We start from the raw sequence: 14,533 nt of genomic DNA on the forward strand, positions 1-14,533 counted from the left end.
AAGCGAGGCCTTAGTCTAAACATTTTGCTCAAAACATCAATTTCATGATAATTATGAATAATCAATATGGATAAAGTACATATTCAACATATAGAACTTTTCATTTTGAAATTATCAATAGAACGATAACATTTGATACAACATGTGCCATATTTTGTACTCAATAGGCAATACACAAAATTAGAACAATTTTCACTTCTATCATTTCTATCTCTTTTTCTTTCAGAAATTTCAGCTGTAGTTATAAGAAATTATAGATATTTCTCACCACCTCCTTAAACCATTCCCCAATTAATTATTAGAAGCTTGAGGCATCATTACCATAGCTCTTGCCGAACTCTTTCAACTCATATACACGTAAAGTTGTGGATATGAAATAAATGTAAAGAAAATGTTTAATATCCACTTTCAAGTGTTCTCTGTGATACACTGAAAAATTTATCTTCTGTAACACCTCGAAATCTTTTTCATCTTCATTAGTTTATTCTTTTATAAATATAGGCTTGAGATATTATCAAAATTTTCTTCATCTAATTTAAGCGAAAATATCATTTTTATTAAGTGTTGAAATTTGAAAATGTGATCAATAATTCGATAACGATAAAATAACAATTAAAGGAAAATTTTCATATTAAATATAAATCTTGAAATACACCATTCCAAACTATTAATTTAAGATTTAACGTAAGATGTCGAATACTGGATTTGGATCTCTAAAAATATTGAATAACGTGCATTAACATAAAAATATTATTCAAATAAAAGTTGTCAACTATATTTGCTGGAAATTTTACTTTGCGACCCCATAAACATTACTAGATCAATCTTCCACGCGTCCACACGACCCGTTCTCATCTGAAAAGTTATTGTAAACGTGAGTATTTTGAAAAACACTCAGCAAGAATACGTGCACATTCTTATTAACATGATATAAATATAAAACTAACATAACATATCGACATTTCTTAGATTTAGAGCTCAAGAAAATTCTTAACAATTCCCCACATTCCCTAGGATTTAATAAACTGACCCAAAGGTTCATTCCATACGATTTAACATACTTGACTTAACGGTCTATCCAGAAGGATTTAACATAGAATTCGAATCGAAGGCCTTGCAATATTTCATGCCAAAATTTATATAAATATCAAGAAATAAGAATTTACCACTTTGCACGATGTATTCTTACTTCAATAGCTATTGAGATATCTGAAAATATAGCTAGTAAAAAAAATTAAAAAATAAGGTAATCTAATCCTAATCCTGCTGCGCTTGCTAATCTTTCAAAGTCTAACAAAAATGGTTGTATGTATTTCATATTACCAATACTTAATTTTTTGATACTTTGTTCAATCCCAAAAGTGTTAATCTTGTGGTAGAAGAAAAATCATTCTTTCTTAAATATACGCGTATATATTTTCCACTACCATTCATGTAAGTTACATAACTTAAAAGGCATTTTTTCATGTTAATGAGGGTTAATGGAATTAATCATCATTGATTAATGATTTTAATAAAATTTAAACCAATTTAAAGAAAGGTTATTATTTAGGTTTTAAGTTAATTTACCTTGTTTAAGTTCCATTTTTTGGGGAAGAATGAATTTTTGAATAGTGTATTGATGAGAAATGTGAGGTTAAAAAATAAGGAAAAATTTTGGATTTACGTGTAATATTATTTTATTGAATAATGCATGATTAAAATAATGTCAAAATACTGTTGAAAAATAAATTTTTTCAAAGGAATGGGATTCAAACAAGGCCCCATTACCGTACTATTGAAAGCTCCATTTTCTCTCTCTCTTTATTATTATTATTATTATTATTATTATTATTATTATATATTAATAAAACATTTGTGGATAATGCTTTTTCTTTCTATTAGGATAACTTCAGCATCACTAGCTCAAAATTACTTTTTCTTGAGCACAATTTATATTATTTAACATGAGCTACAAAATGAGTATAATATAGATATATTTTTATCAATTACTAAAATACTTAATTATTCAACAAATAATTTACGATAAATTCTAAAAAGTACACGTAAGCAAAATTAATTATTTATACAAATAAGTGGGTCGCATTTATAGTTTCAACTTGTGGACTTTAGTGTGATAACAAGGTTGGCACGAACGATTTCATCTACTAAATGACCAACATTAGATTTAGTTCATATGAAAATATAATTAAAATTCGGGGTGTTACATCTTTACTGCCCGATTTTGCTACAAGATATCGATAATAAATATTACACACAATATTTGTTTATTCAATATTATATTTTCAAGCAAGGACTACTCCTCATATATTTTGCCGTGTAAATAAATAGTATGACATCATTTTTCATCTTCTCATTAATGTTTCTTTTAATCAGGTAACCAAAATATAATTCTCATTACAATAATACTAATAGTTACAAATTTCAATAGAATAAAATTACCATCAATCACAGGAGTTACATAGCGGCTAATTATGCACATTAATAATGAAATTAAACCTCTTGTAAAATATTAAATTACCAGATTAAATTCTTGTTCCATCCAATGTTATTTATCATCCCCTACATTCAAACCAAATTTCAGGAAAGATTCTAGTTTGTTTGACATCTCACCACTATAATTTCAAACCTCGTCTCTACTCCACACATTCATCGAATTTCCAAAACAGGTTTCACTTTGTGGATACCATTTTTTCTCTCAAAATTTGTGAACTTTGAATGGACATATTTATTTATTTATCTTTTATTACGTATTTGAAACCAACACATACTAATATATACTATAACCATAGATTAAATTTGCCTCTCAGAAATATCCATATGGCCAAAAATGACATCATATGAAGTGTCAGACTTCATTATGAGTACCATACATTGTATACAAATATGGTGTTTAAAAGAGTCTTAATTTCTCACCACCCGAATATCTTTTGAAAAAAATTCCAAGAATGATAATTAAAAATAAATAAATCTATACGATATGACATGAAGCATTCATAAGGCATAAATTATGCACAAATTAATAACATATTTTTTTCACAAAATGAAAATCCAAGGGATAATTTAAAAATGCAATATTGCTAGTTAAAAAATGCAATAACTACAGAATTTCAAATACTACAACATATGGTTAATAAAGCTGTAGAATAATTTAAAAATAATATAGAATGTGAAATACTCCAACAAAGATAGAAACAATGAAAAATTATAATCAATCATATGGGATTATGTAATTAACAATTAGTGAGAGTAGAAACAAATCTCAATGGTATAGACTAGTAGGTACTTACCGTGTTGAAGGAATTCATGTAGCACCTGAGTATTGAGCTTTGCAACCTTGTTGTGAATTCAAGGTCCCCCACAAAATTAATACTCGACAAAAGTATGAATTCATAGATTTCTTGTGGAATTAAACAACTTGTAAACTATGTCTGAAACAAAAGGTAGAGAAAAAATAATGGAAGATTTTCCAATATCGTGTAATATCATTTGGAACATAATAACAAAAAATAAAAATAAAAATTTAATTCATCTATAATAATTATTTAGTATTTAGGTTACATTAGGCATTCAAATTCAGAATTTAAAGTAACCAAATCGTTAAGGAATTTTTGAAATTTCAAAATGTAGATTTTGAAATATAAAAAAACAGATACAACCATGTCACATTGAAGGGTTGAGTGCATCATTGGTATTGATAACATATATTTTTTGCTAAAGTTAATTATTAACATATTATGCCAATAAATCATTGCAACTATAAGAAAATATGGGAGACGAGAATAGAAAGTATATTTTACTACTTTTCACAGTGTTTTCATGTTAGAGGATTTACTTCAAGTACTTATTTGATTACAAAAGCTTTTTGCATCTCTATCATCAAAATTCTTGAAAATAAACCATTCCAATTCACATTACATATCTAAATTTGTTAGTATACTAAGCAATATTATCATACACACAAATCAAACAACAAGACTTTAGATTGTTGAGAAATTGGTGATTTGTTTGTAGATAAACATATCAACTAATAAATATAAATAATATAATTCAATAATTGCATAAACATAATAATAATATAAACATTATAATTCAACAATAAGAAGAGAGTTAAAATGTAAGCCTTGGGGAATCATGTCAAGGACGTTATCCTAAAGTCGTATTGCCTTCCCTTCGTGTGGTTACTTTCAGCACTATACAGCTCCAAAATAAAATCAATGTGGCTTACTGCCAGTTCTCCTTCCATGGACACGACAATAGGGAAATAAGTGAACGAACCTTTATTGAATTTTCAAAACTATAGAAATATAATATGAAATATTGAGAGTATTTTCCTTTTTTTTTTTATCGGTAAATGTAAAATTCTATTGATTAAAATTCATATACAAATACACCGAGCATACCCGGGTAAAACAAAGCAAATGATTCATATAATTACTCTAGGCATACCCGGGTAAATAGAAATAAAGGATGTACTAACAAAGAATCAATAACCCAACACTAAGGACTCAAAATGAATCAAAACATATGGATACAAAGAAAACATTATTTTGTATACGTGTGTCTTAATTCGTCTCACAATACTATCCAAGTGTGGATTAAGATCTTCAAAAATCTTTCTATTCAGAGCCAACCAAATGTAGTAAATGGTGCTTGCAAGTGCAATCATCTTGGCTTTGCTTTGTCACTATGTCCCACGAGCCTCCTTTTTTATTTACTTTAACGCACTAGCAAGTGTTGTCATAGATCTTCTAATGTTAAGCCACTGTTTGATCCTCCCCCATAAGGACGATGTGAACGAAACTGTAGCACCACGCAATTCATTCTCATAATTACCATGTCCGAATAGATTATGTATTTGTAACGCACATATGATTTACGTGATAGATGTTTGTGCTTTCTTAATGTTTATTTAATGGGTACTAGATAAATAATTTTATTGTTATTGGGATTAATTTTAATTGAAACTAAGAGTAAAACATGTTATTTAATATATGTGTATGATTTTATAGCTTACTATTATTACGATAATTAATCTACCTATGAATGGTAACATTCAAGACTTTTTATATTAAGTAAATTTAATATTATTTAATTTAATTAATAGAAAGTCAATAATCGGGGCATTATCTCGGCAATGGAGCTAATTTGAAAGAGTTTTTATTTGTAAATTTACCATATTTTATTTATCTAAGAATGGAAGTCAAGATTTTACTAATTTAAAATCCACACTGCATAATGAATTACAAATTGGCATTCCTAGGATTAAATTCAATTCAATCCCTCCCAATCATTATTTATTGTTTTGACCTTTCTATAGCTAAATTATTTTTCCTATACTTCTATCCTACACCACACCAAAAGGAGACGGCAGAGAGTTATCGATACTTGAAACTTCATAATTCTTCATGCTTTTCATTAATTTTGAGGTTAGCATTCTATATTTGTTTTATTCTAACTTTTGATTTCCTTAATGATAAATATAAATGCTTATAAATGCTTATAATTAATTGTCTATAAAATATAATTTTTATATTGCATATTGGCCTTTTAGAGATCTATTGGGTTCAAAGAGGCCTTTTTTTTATCATTCTTGATATGAAATACTTATTTTCTTAACTTGATGTCCAATATCTAAATATAACATATAAAGAAAAAGAAATATAAAAATGAAACCACGTGACTATGTACACACTTTGCCGAAAATTGTTGAGATTCAAATGATATGATTTTATAAGCTGAGATTTATAAAAATTATCTATTAATAATAGTTAGAACATGGAGACTTTCTAGTTTATATGTGCTTACATACTCTTCTAGAATAATTGATAGTGTATGTTCATAATTTATTATATGGTTAGTGTGAAATGATGAAGTAAACGAACCTTAGCACATAATCTTATTTTCGCAACTTGCACGCCACAATGTTTATTGCATGCTCCCGTTTAAAACCTTCTATGTAATATATTGTTAAATACGTAATTGTACATCTACGAGTTATAAATAAATATGCAAAAAAAAGGGTATTGATATTTATGGATATGTCTATATTGTTCTAAAAATTAAGTATGTCAGAAATTTCTTATTAAATGGTGATGATTTAGGACTCTTCGACATGTTCATTTTGTAGACCGCTACAAACATCCATGTCTTATATGCTAAAAGTAAATTGTTAAGGATTTCGGCTAAATAAACTTCTCATGATCTTCATGCGCACGTTACATTATTAAACGTATATATATGTCACCAAAATCTGTTATTACGTGATCTTAATATTTGATTATTACGTTTTATGTTATTAATGCTTTTCATGACATATTCATGTATGTCAATGCATCCATAAACATACATGAAATTTCAAGAAATAAAAAATTTTCAAATATCATGGGTCAGTGAATGTTTTTAAAAGATATGTGTCCCTAATATTTTTATTACGATATGTAAGTCTATGTCATGTGAATGGAAAATGGGGCGAGGGGAGCCGGTGTACCCGACTAATGTTCAATGACAATGTTAATGTTAATCGCTTTGCGGTACACCGATAGGACTTGACCAGGTTCCAAATAATAATTACCCCCTGCATTCTGATTGGCTAGGTGATACACCAAGTAAGCTCATGACGTCAATGTTAAGTTTTCAAAAAAATAAAAGCAATGGGTACATATCGAAAAATGCCTTTTGTTTTAATGTAATTCATATGCATATCATAAGTACGCATCATATGTTTGATGTTTGTTTACTGGTGTTAGTTTATCCCACGTTACTCGCCCCCATTTTCAAATGATGAAAACAAGATGATTCCAGACGACCACTTATGATGCGATGGACTCATTACTAATACATTTAAACATCGACTTCTTTTAGAAAGTAAAGTTAACATTTAATCTTATTGTTTTTTTTTAAATTTTATTTATTTATTTAAGTGTAAAAGTTTTCTACAAGTTATGTTCATAAAATGAAGTCAATGATGTTCATTGTATTAAGAAAAATTTAATCGCTTTCGTATTTATGATTTTAAGAGAAAATGAAATGATAATTTTATGGCCAAGTTCCAGCAAATACCAAAGTAAACCCGGCTCAGTTTCACCATATAAGTCGACACCACCAACGGGTTGAGACAACTCCAATACACCACCACCAAATCCCACCTCCGGTTGCTGCAATACACTCACAAAGAGTTGGACAAGATGAAGAACAATAATATGCCCACAAGAAAACCACAAACGTCATATGAAAGAGGAGAAGTCGAGAGAGTGAGTCACAGAGAGAGATTGGACATTCTTCATATGGAGGTCGAGAGAAAGGCCAAGAATATAAGCCAAGCAAGTGATAATACACCACCACCAAATCCCACCTCCGGTTGCTGCAATACACTCACAAAGAGTTGGACAAGATGAAGAACAATAATATGCCCACAAGAAAACCACAAACGTCATATGAAAGAGGAGAAGCCGAGAGAGTGAGTCACAGAGAGAGATTGGACATTCTTCATATGGAGGTCGAGAGAAAGGCCAAGAATATAAGCCAAGCAAGTGACCAAACAAGGTAAGTTAGGTTAGGTTTATTTAGTGGACCAAACAAGGCTAAACTAAAAAATAATGGGCTTCAAATTAATACCATAGCCTTCCAAGGAAATGGGACGAACCGTGAACAAATTGCCTAACAATAATATTTCAAAATGTATTTAGATTTGGAGGTGTTACAAAAACACAATCATACCATTGAAACACAAGTTATAATATGTATCATGATGTTTTAATTGAAAATTAAGAGGTTTTAGTTTGGAAGGTTAAAACTTTTATTCTTAAGTTACAACAATGTTCACGTAAATAATTAACCTCACCCCCTAAATCCTCCTACCAAACCAGTTCCACGCTTGAAATGCTCGCACGGCCTAATTCGTACAATTCACAACGGCTATTACAGCTTTCAATTTCAAAGAGTCCCAACAAAAAGACCAGTAAAATACGACCAAACCAGAATTGAGGCTGTTTGCAACCTTTGAATTGAAGTGATTGTCAAGAGTTCCTACTAAAGAGACTACTATTCAAGTGAATAATGACAGCCTTCAACCGAAGGATTGTTGGGTAGTGTGGAAAGGTATTAAATGCACTAGTAATACATCTCAATCAAATCCATAAAAATCTTGATTACCCACAAGAATGCATAAACAGTTAACCAATTAAATGTTTAATTCAAAAACCATCTTAATGCAAAAACTTAATCAGCGAGGGAACTCATCGTGATTAGATGACTAAACTCAGTTGGCATGGTCGAGTTTTGGACAACTCATGCATAACTTCTTTATCTTTGTGGAAAATGTGTTCAGAGTGCTTAGAAAACTTGACGCAATTCAACTACAAGGACAAATCAGCCAATGACACGGCCGGGTTAAGAGCAGGCAAGGAGATCCTATCACGACTATCAAAGTATGATTATTTGTAATTTAGTAGATGACAAGTTAGGGAATTGGATGGTCACCAAACTATATGTATTGTGTCCTTTTAGTGTATTAAATATTCCTCACTTAAAAATCAAATCCTCATTGACAACAAAACTTCCCCTTTCCCCTAAACTATTATTCAATCAAATTCAAATTATCCAAACTTAATTAATTGTAATCGATCCTTAAAACTCACGAGCATTTTCCTTTCCCCCCTTCTGTCCTGCCTACTCCGGACTCCACCCTATTACATTATTTGCACCTAAATTCATATGCATGAAACTTTACTTTGTGGGCTCTTCCTGTCTTCTTCATCGTAAACATCAAGAATCTCTCTCTCTCTCACTCACACACAAACACACACACGCGCACACACATTTCTTGGTTTTAGTTTTATGCCTACTAACTACATTAGACTATATATCACCATACATTATTCTGGGTTGGTCTTCTTTTCGTTCTTGGGACTATCTCTCACCTTCTCCCATTACTATATTCCTCCCCACATTACAAAATCCCATACCATTTTATTTATGTATCTGTTTATTTATTCATATAATTTACACCCATTGGGAAAGAGACCAAGACTTGTTCTTTTTCTCTCTTGAGGAGTAATTTCTCTCCTCTCCTTTGAAGCAAAGTTGCGTCAGAACTTTTTCTCTTTTTCTTTTATCTTTATTGCTTTTTGGTTTCTGGGTTTCTGTGCGTTCACGTTTCGAGATCCATTGTTATAATCAAAATGGGTTTTGCAAGAATTGGTTTCAGCAATTCCATAGAGCCTCTGAATACCTCATTTCCCTCAAAAGCTGAAATTTTGGGCACTACTGAGGATCGTGATTATGATGAAACTGATGATGCCGAGGTAAAATTCAAGTCTTTTCTGTACAAAATGATCTGGGATTTTGGTTTAGCTTGTCTGGTTTCACCTCGACGGCGCCGGAACTCCGGCGAGGAACAGATGGTTGAGGGAAATTGTGGTGGAAACATTTTAGAGCACAACAAGGCTTGGTTGCTGGCGGAGTCTGGTGGATGCGGTGCAGAGGAACCTCACTCAGTGCACTCGTCTTTTAGGTTCAGTTTCTGCTCTCAGGTGGAACTTGAATCGATGAACGTAAACAACAGCTGTTCTTCCACCACTGTTTTAATGGTGAATTTGGATAATGGATTGCTGTCTGATTCCAAGTCCAGAGAGTTGAAATGGAGAAGAATTGAGTCCTTGGAAAGGAGTATCTCTCCAGTGGTTCACTCCTTGATTAGATTCAGCTATTCAGAAATTCTCTCTGCCACTAGATGTTTTTCAAAAGGTACTTAATCAAGTTTCCTTCAAAATTTTCGGCTCTTTTGTCCAATGATCTTCGTTTTCTTTTTCTTTTTTTTTCCTTTTAATTTTTTGCAGGATTATAACTTATTTTGTTGAAATGAATAGGTAGAGTCTTGGGGAGAGGGGCTTTGAGTTGTGTCTTTAGAGGAAGAGTGGGATTTCTGAGAACTGCAGTGGCAATTAAGCGATTGGACAAGGAAGACAAGGAGTGTTCAAAGGCATTTTGTAGGGAATTGATGATTGCTAGTAGTTTACATAACCAATACATTGTTCCTCTTGTGGGATTTTGTATTGATGCTGAGGAAGGCTTATTTTTAGTCTACAAGTATGTTTCCGGTGGAAGCTTAGAGCGATATTTGCACGGTATCATTCCATTTTTCTAGATCTTTTTTCTTTTTAATATAAGAATGCAGCTTTATTTGTAATGAAAAAATGAACATTTTGAGTGATTTGAGGTGCATTTATTGTGTGCAGAGAAGAAGACGGGTGTGAAGGGTCGTCCTGCACTTCCATGGTCCGCTAGGTATAAGGTCGCCGTGGGGATTGCAGAGGCAGTTGGGTATTTACACAACGGAACTGAAAGATGCATTGTTCACAGGGACATTAAGCCCTCCAACATCCTTATTTCTTCCAAGAAGTCACCCAAGGTTAGTAAAAACTTCATTTTCTTGAACAATATTTTAAGGTTAAAAAGTGATTTATTGATCATATTAGGTGGAAATTAGGTTCATTATGTCCAATATTGTGTAGTTTTTTAATTATTGTAATAATATATGCAGTTATGTGACTTTGGATTGGCGACATGGACTCTAGCACCTTCAGTGCCATTCCTTTGCAAGACTGTCAAAGGCACATTTGGGTATGTGCTCAATCAAGAACCTTCGTGGAAGAAGCATAAATAATGGTTTTGATGTTTCTTACTGAATATAAACTAATTTTTGTTCTTGATAAATCTCTGGGACAGGTACCTGGCTCCTGAATATTTCCAGCACGGAAAAGTGTCCGATAAAACCGATGTTTATGCATTAGGCGTTGTCCTCTTGGAACTAATAACTGGCCGGAAGCCAATTGAGTCGAAAAGAGGACCAGGAGAAGAAAATTTAGTTTTGTGGGTACGCCATTTCTTTTACTTCTGCCTAATTTGCCTCCAGCTCTGCTATGTTGCCTAAATTCATGGTGTTCGTTATATAATAATTGTATCTTAAAGGTGAATATTCTGCCTTCATCATTTTAGGCAAAACCATTACTCCAGCAAGGAGCTGTTGAAAAATTGCTTGATCCACAGCTCAAATTCACCGAAAAGAACTCGAATCAGATTGCTCGTATGGTTCAAGCAGCAAGCGCTTGCGTTAACAGTGAAGAATCACGTAGGCCTAACATGGACGAGATCATTGCAATACTGAGAGGAAAAGATCCCAGTTGCTTAAGCCGAAACAAGGCTATTTTGCCCGGTAACAGTATTGATTCTTGCCCTCAGTTACATCGTTCGAGAAGTGAAATGAAGAGTCACTTCGCATTGGCCATGCTAGGAGTCGAATTTGAGGATGACGATCACATTCACTGCCGGTGAAACACTTGTATGTTTTCAACTTCTTTGGATATTGAAAGTAGGGAGTTTTAGGCTTAGAACCAACCAGTTAGAACTTGTATATAGAATTAGTAGCCTCATGACTGTTTTGTTTGTATAGATCTGCATCTTCTTGGTTGTGCTCCCCGAGGGAGACTGGGATGGCATGATTTCTTTAACCGAAGTGGCAGATACAATAATTTGAGAAATTAGTTTGACAATTCTGAGCTGGGAGGTATATACCATTTTTTATGGTGGCCATGTGCATTTTTCTTTGTTCTTGAAATAGTCTTAATGGTGCCATGTGCAAGTTGCTGCAATCAAGAAATCATCCGACCTTGTACATGAGTAACTCCTCAACTATCAAAGCAATATTTGAAGTTTTAACGAGATGGTTCAATATGGTATCTACGATCCATTTTATGAAAATTATACATGAAAGTACAAAATAAATGTACTGGTATGAAAAAAGATTAGAAGCGAAACACATGAAACAGATTGTGAATAAGATGACGTGAAACTGTAATACAGTTTAACTACGACAACAGATATAGCCACGTAGAATGGACAGGCTACTCGAATTGAAATTGAATATAAATGAAATCCAGATGACATTTTTTGGATACAAAATTAGAATATCTTGGCAATGTCCTTGACTAATCCCCTATTGGCCCTTGCGAAAACTGTAAATTCCTCAAATGAAATGAAACCATCACCATCGGTATCAATTTCAGCCATCATGCGCTGAATTTCTTCAGGAGTGACTGAACCCAGCGTCTTCAAAGTTTCTCCTAGCTCCGAGGATGAGATTTTTCCATCCCCATTTGCATCAAATCTTTTAAAAATTCGCTCATGCTCGGCTACTTCCTGTGGATCGTCGGCCATTTAGGTTTGGATTGAAGATATGACCAGTGAATTGTTGTTTGCCTTTTCTCTTTGAAGTTTTGGTTAGAAAAGTTGGATTGAGGGAGGATGTAGATTGGCTAATAAGGAGGAGATTTTGATGAAGGATACGGTAATCCATGTGAGTCGGGAGGAGTTTGCTATTTTTAGGTACAATTTTTTTTTTTTTTTTTTTAATAGCCAGTAAACGTGTGAAGCTCAAACAGATTTACCCGTTTGTTGCTCATCCTTTCTTTCTTTATTGGTTACATTCCTATATTTCAATCCGAAAATAATACAATCTTCTAAAGTAAATATGAAAGTACCAAATAATCATCCATCATTACCCCCCCCCCCCCCCCCCTTCTAAAAAAAATAGTATTTTTTTTTTTATTTTTTTTTTTCTTCTTATGCGTTCTTCGTCATGATTATAATCATTATGTGGGACGACAATACAAAGAAATAATAATAGATAGGTTTCAATTTTCTTTGGGGAATCAGGTGTGGTATGGACCGCATGGTATAGTACCATTAATGCGATTTTGGCGCATTAAAAATTGTAACTTCAGTACACATGGATTAGATACCTTTTTCTTACCCATTTTGAGTACAAGGTTTTGTGCCGACTAGATTATACAGTATATGTACAATACTACATATAAAAAATAATTTTAAATTTATGAAAGTACGTCTTTCTTTTTTGTGGATGTAGATCTTGAAAAGGATCAAATTGTGTTGGTCCAATGTAGTTGGGCAAGAGACGGCTGTGTTGGGGCCTTCTCTCAACCCTTGAGCCGCCTTCTATTAATATTTTTCGTTCCTTTCGCAATTCGACTATAACTTGCTGGTCAAAAACTGTAAACAACAATGAATCTCGGAGCAAGTCATATTAATCCTCTTGAAAGACTGTAAAGATTAACTCGATCAATAGCTCTACATCTTTAGTTATAATGTGAATCGAAATTGGCTCCCCCTCCCTTTTAACAAAATTAATGGACTTTTTACTTAATTTCTATTTTTCAGTACAAGTTTCTCTAAAGATATGCATTTAAAGATTAAACCCCATCCTTAATTTTTTTTACAACGTATATACTACATTTGGTATATTAAATATTTATTTTCCATTCCATGAAAAGTAATTATTTACGATACTTGAAAGACTTCCTTTAGGAAACAACTATCATCTGATCATGATCATCATCGGAGGTCATGTTCATTAACTCTTTTCATCGGTAGGCTATTCCATCATTTTATTAGGACAATTCGAGAGAAGCTACCATCTATCACATTTCGTAAAATTGAAAGTGAGTTCACATAATTTATCGATAAATTAATAATTTATTCTTCGTATGAAATCTATTAATAATAATATAACAATTTTTCTTGATCCCAATAATATTATTTTATTAAGATTTTACGGTAAAGTTTGAACTTAAGAATTGAAGACTCATAATCTCAAACCAAAGCCAGTCGAGTTTGAGTAGCTTTTTGCTTCGAGCGAACATCGATAGAATGCATCTACTCAAGATTGACTTGGCCCTATCTAGGTCCTCTACCCAACAATATGAAGAGCCAAATCTCAAACAGTTCAGTTGATATTCAATTCTGCATGTTCTTGTATCAATTGAAAGGTTGTGGCACAATGATACAATTGTGTGAGTTGACCAGCTGACTTTTATTTGTTGTTTTTTAAAGTGTTAGCTGGTCCCTTAAAAACACACTTTCAATTTACAAAAATCGTGTTTCTTCTAATGGACGCTCATGATGATGCCATGTGTCAACCCCATGTCCATTGGATGACTGACCATTTGGTGACTCATATAAAAGAGAATCATAGGGTTTGAGACGCGTGATTTTTCTGGCTTTCTAGACTCTTCTATCTGCTCTCCGGCCGTTCGAGTTCATCTTCTTCTCTTCGAAAATTAAAGTTTCTATTTGATTTTCAACACTTTCTCATATCTGGTTTTGTAATCTTGAGTGATTCTTTTTGAGAAGTGTACTGTGTTCTTGTGTGAACCCTATTTGACGTGAGAAGATCGAATCTTCTATGATCTTGGGTGATTCTGGTCTGAGTGCGAAAAGTTCCTAATTTCTAAGCCTTGGTGTGCGGTCAACACTCGCAGTGGACTTGCTGGAGAAAACCGCACATATACATTTGAGAGATCTTCGAATTGATACTGGCTTAGGGCAATTTAATGAGATCCCCTTTTTCTTGTGCTTCAATATTTTCATATTGCAAGTTTTTTTTTGTTGATTAAATCTAATAGTGTTGGAACCTCCTCTTTACATCAATTTCCAGCTCAAATTGTGACAAACCTGT

At 32.6% G+C, this 14,533-nt stretch overlaps 2 protein-coding genes across 3 annotated transcripts; one reads left to right on the top strand and one right to left on the bottom strand.

The window, feature by feature from the left end:
• Window positions 1-8,770: 8,770 nt before the first annotated feature.
• LOC111372636 (probable serine/threonine-protein kinase PBL7) lies at window positions 8,771-11,590 on the top strand. 2 transcript variants are annotated; one of them, XM_022995020.1, is made up of 7 exons: window positions 8,771-9,747; window positions 9,870-10,127; window positions 10,239-10,411; window positions 10,544-10,623; window positions 10,729-10,876; window positions 10,999-11,341; window positions 11,453-11,590. In XM_022995020.1, exons 1-6 carry the CDS (start codon window positions 9,183-9,185, stop codon window positions 11,332-11,334), a joined length of 1,560 nt encoding a protein of 519 aa, XP_022850788.1. In that variant the 5' UTR covers window positions 8,771-9,182; the 3' UTR covers window positions 11,335-11,341; window positions 11,453-11,590. The 2 variants fall into 2 exon arrangements, with proteins under 2 accessions (XP_022850788.1, XP_022850787.1); XM_022995019.1 differs by having other exon boundaries at window positions 10,999-11,590.
• Window positions 11,591-11,808: 218 nt separating this feature from the next.
• On the bottom strand, window positions 11,809-12,412 carry LOC111372637 (polcalcin Ole e 3). Its single transcript, XM_022995021.1, has one exon. The coding sequence runs from the start codon at window positions 12,214-12,216 to the stop codon at window positions 11,962-11,964; it is 255 nt and encodes an 84-aa protein (XP_022850789.1). The 5' UTR covers window positions 12,217-12,412; the 3' UTR covers window positions 11,809-11,961.
• Window positions 12,413-14,533: the final 2,121 nt, after the last annotated feature.

This window comes from Olea europaea, unplaced genomic scaffold (genome assembly GCF_002742605.1).
Source record: "Olea europaea var. sylvestris unplaced genomic scaffold, O_europaea_v1 scaffold1019, whole genome shotgun sequence".
Classification (NCBI taxonomy): Eukaryota; Viridiplantae; Streptophyta; class Magnoliopsida; order Lamiales; family Oleaceae; genus Olea; species Olea europaea.

Bases quoted from the DNA above. Each gene is read 5' to 3' on its own strand.
- LOC111372637 (XM_022995021.1), bottom strand. From the start codon at position 12,216: ATGGCCGACGATCCACAGGAAGTAGCCGAGCATGAGCGAATTTTTAAA.
- LOC111372636 (XM_022995019.1), top strand. From the start codon at position 9,183: ATGGGTTTTGCAAGAATTGGTTTCAGCAATTCCATAGAGCCTCTGAAT. The intron at 10,624-10,728 runs GTATGTGCTCAA...TCTCTGGGACAG, and splicing joins ACTGTCAAAGGCACATTTGG to GTACCTGGCTCCTGAATATT. The intron at 10,877-10,998 runs GTACGCCATTTC...TCATCATTTTAG, and splicing joins AAGAAAATTTAGTTTTGTGG to GCAAAACCATTACTCCAGCA.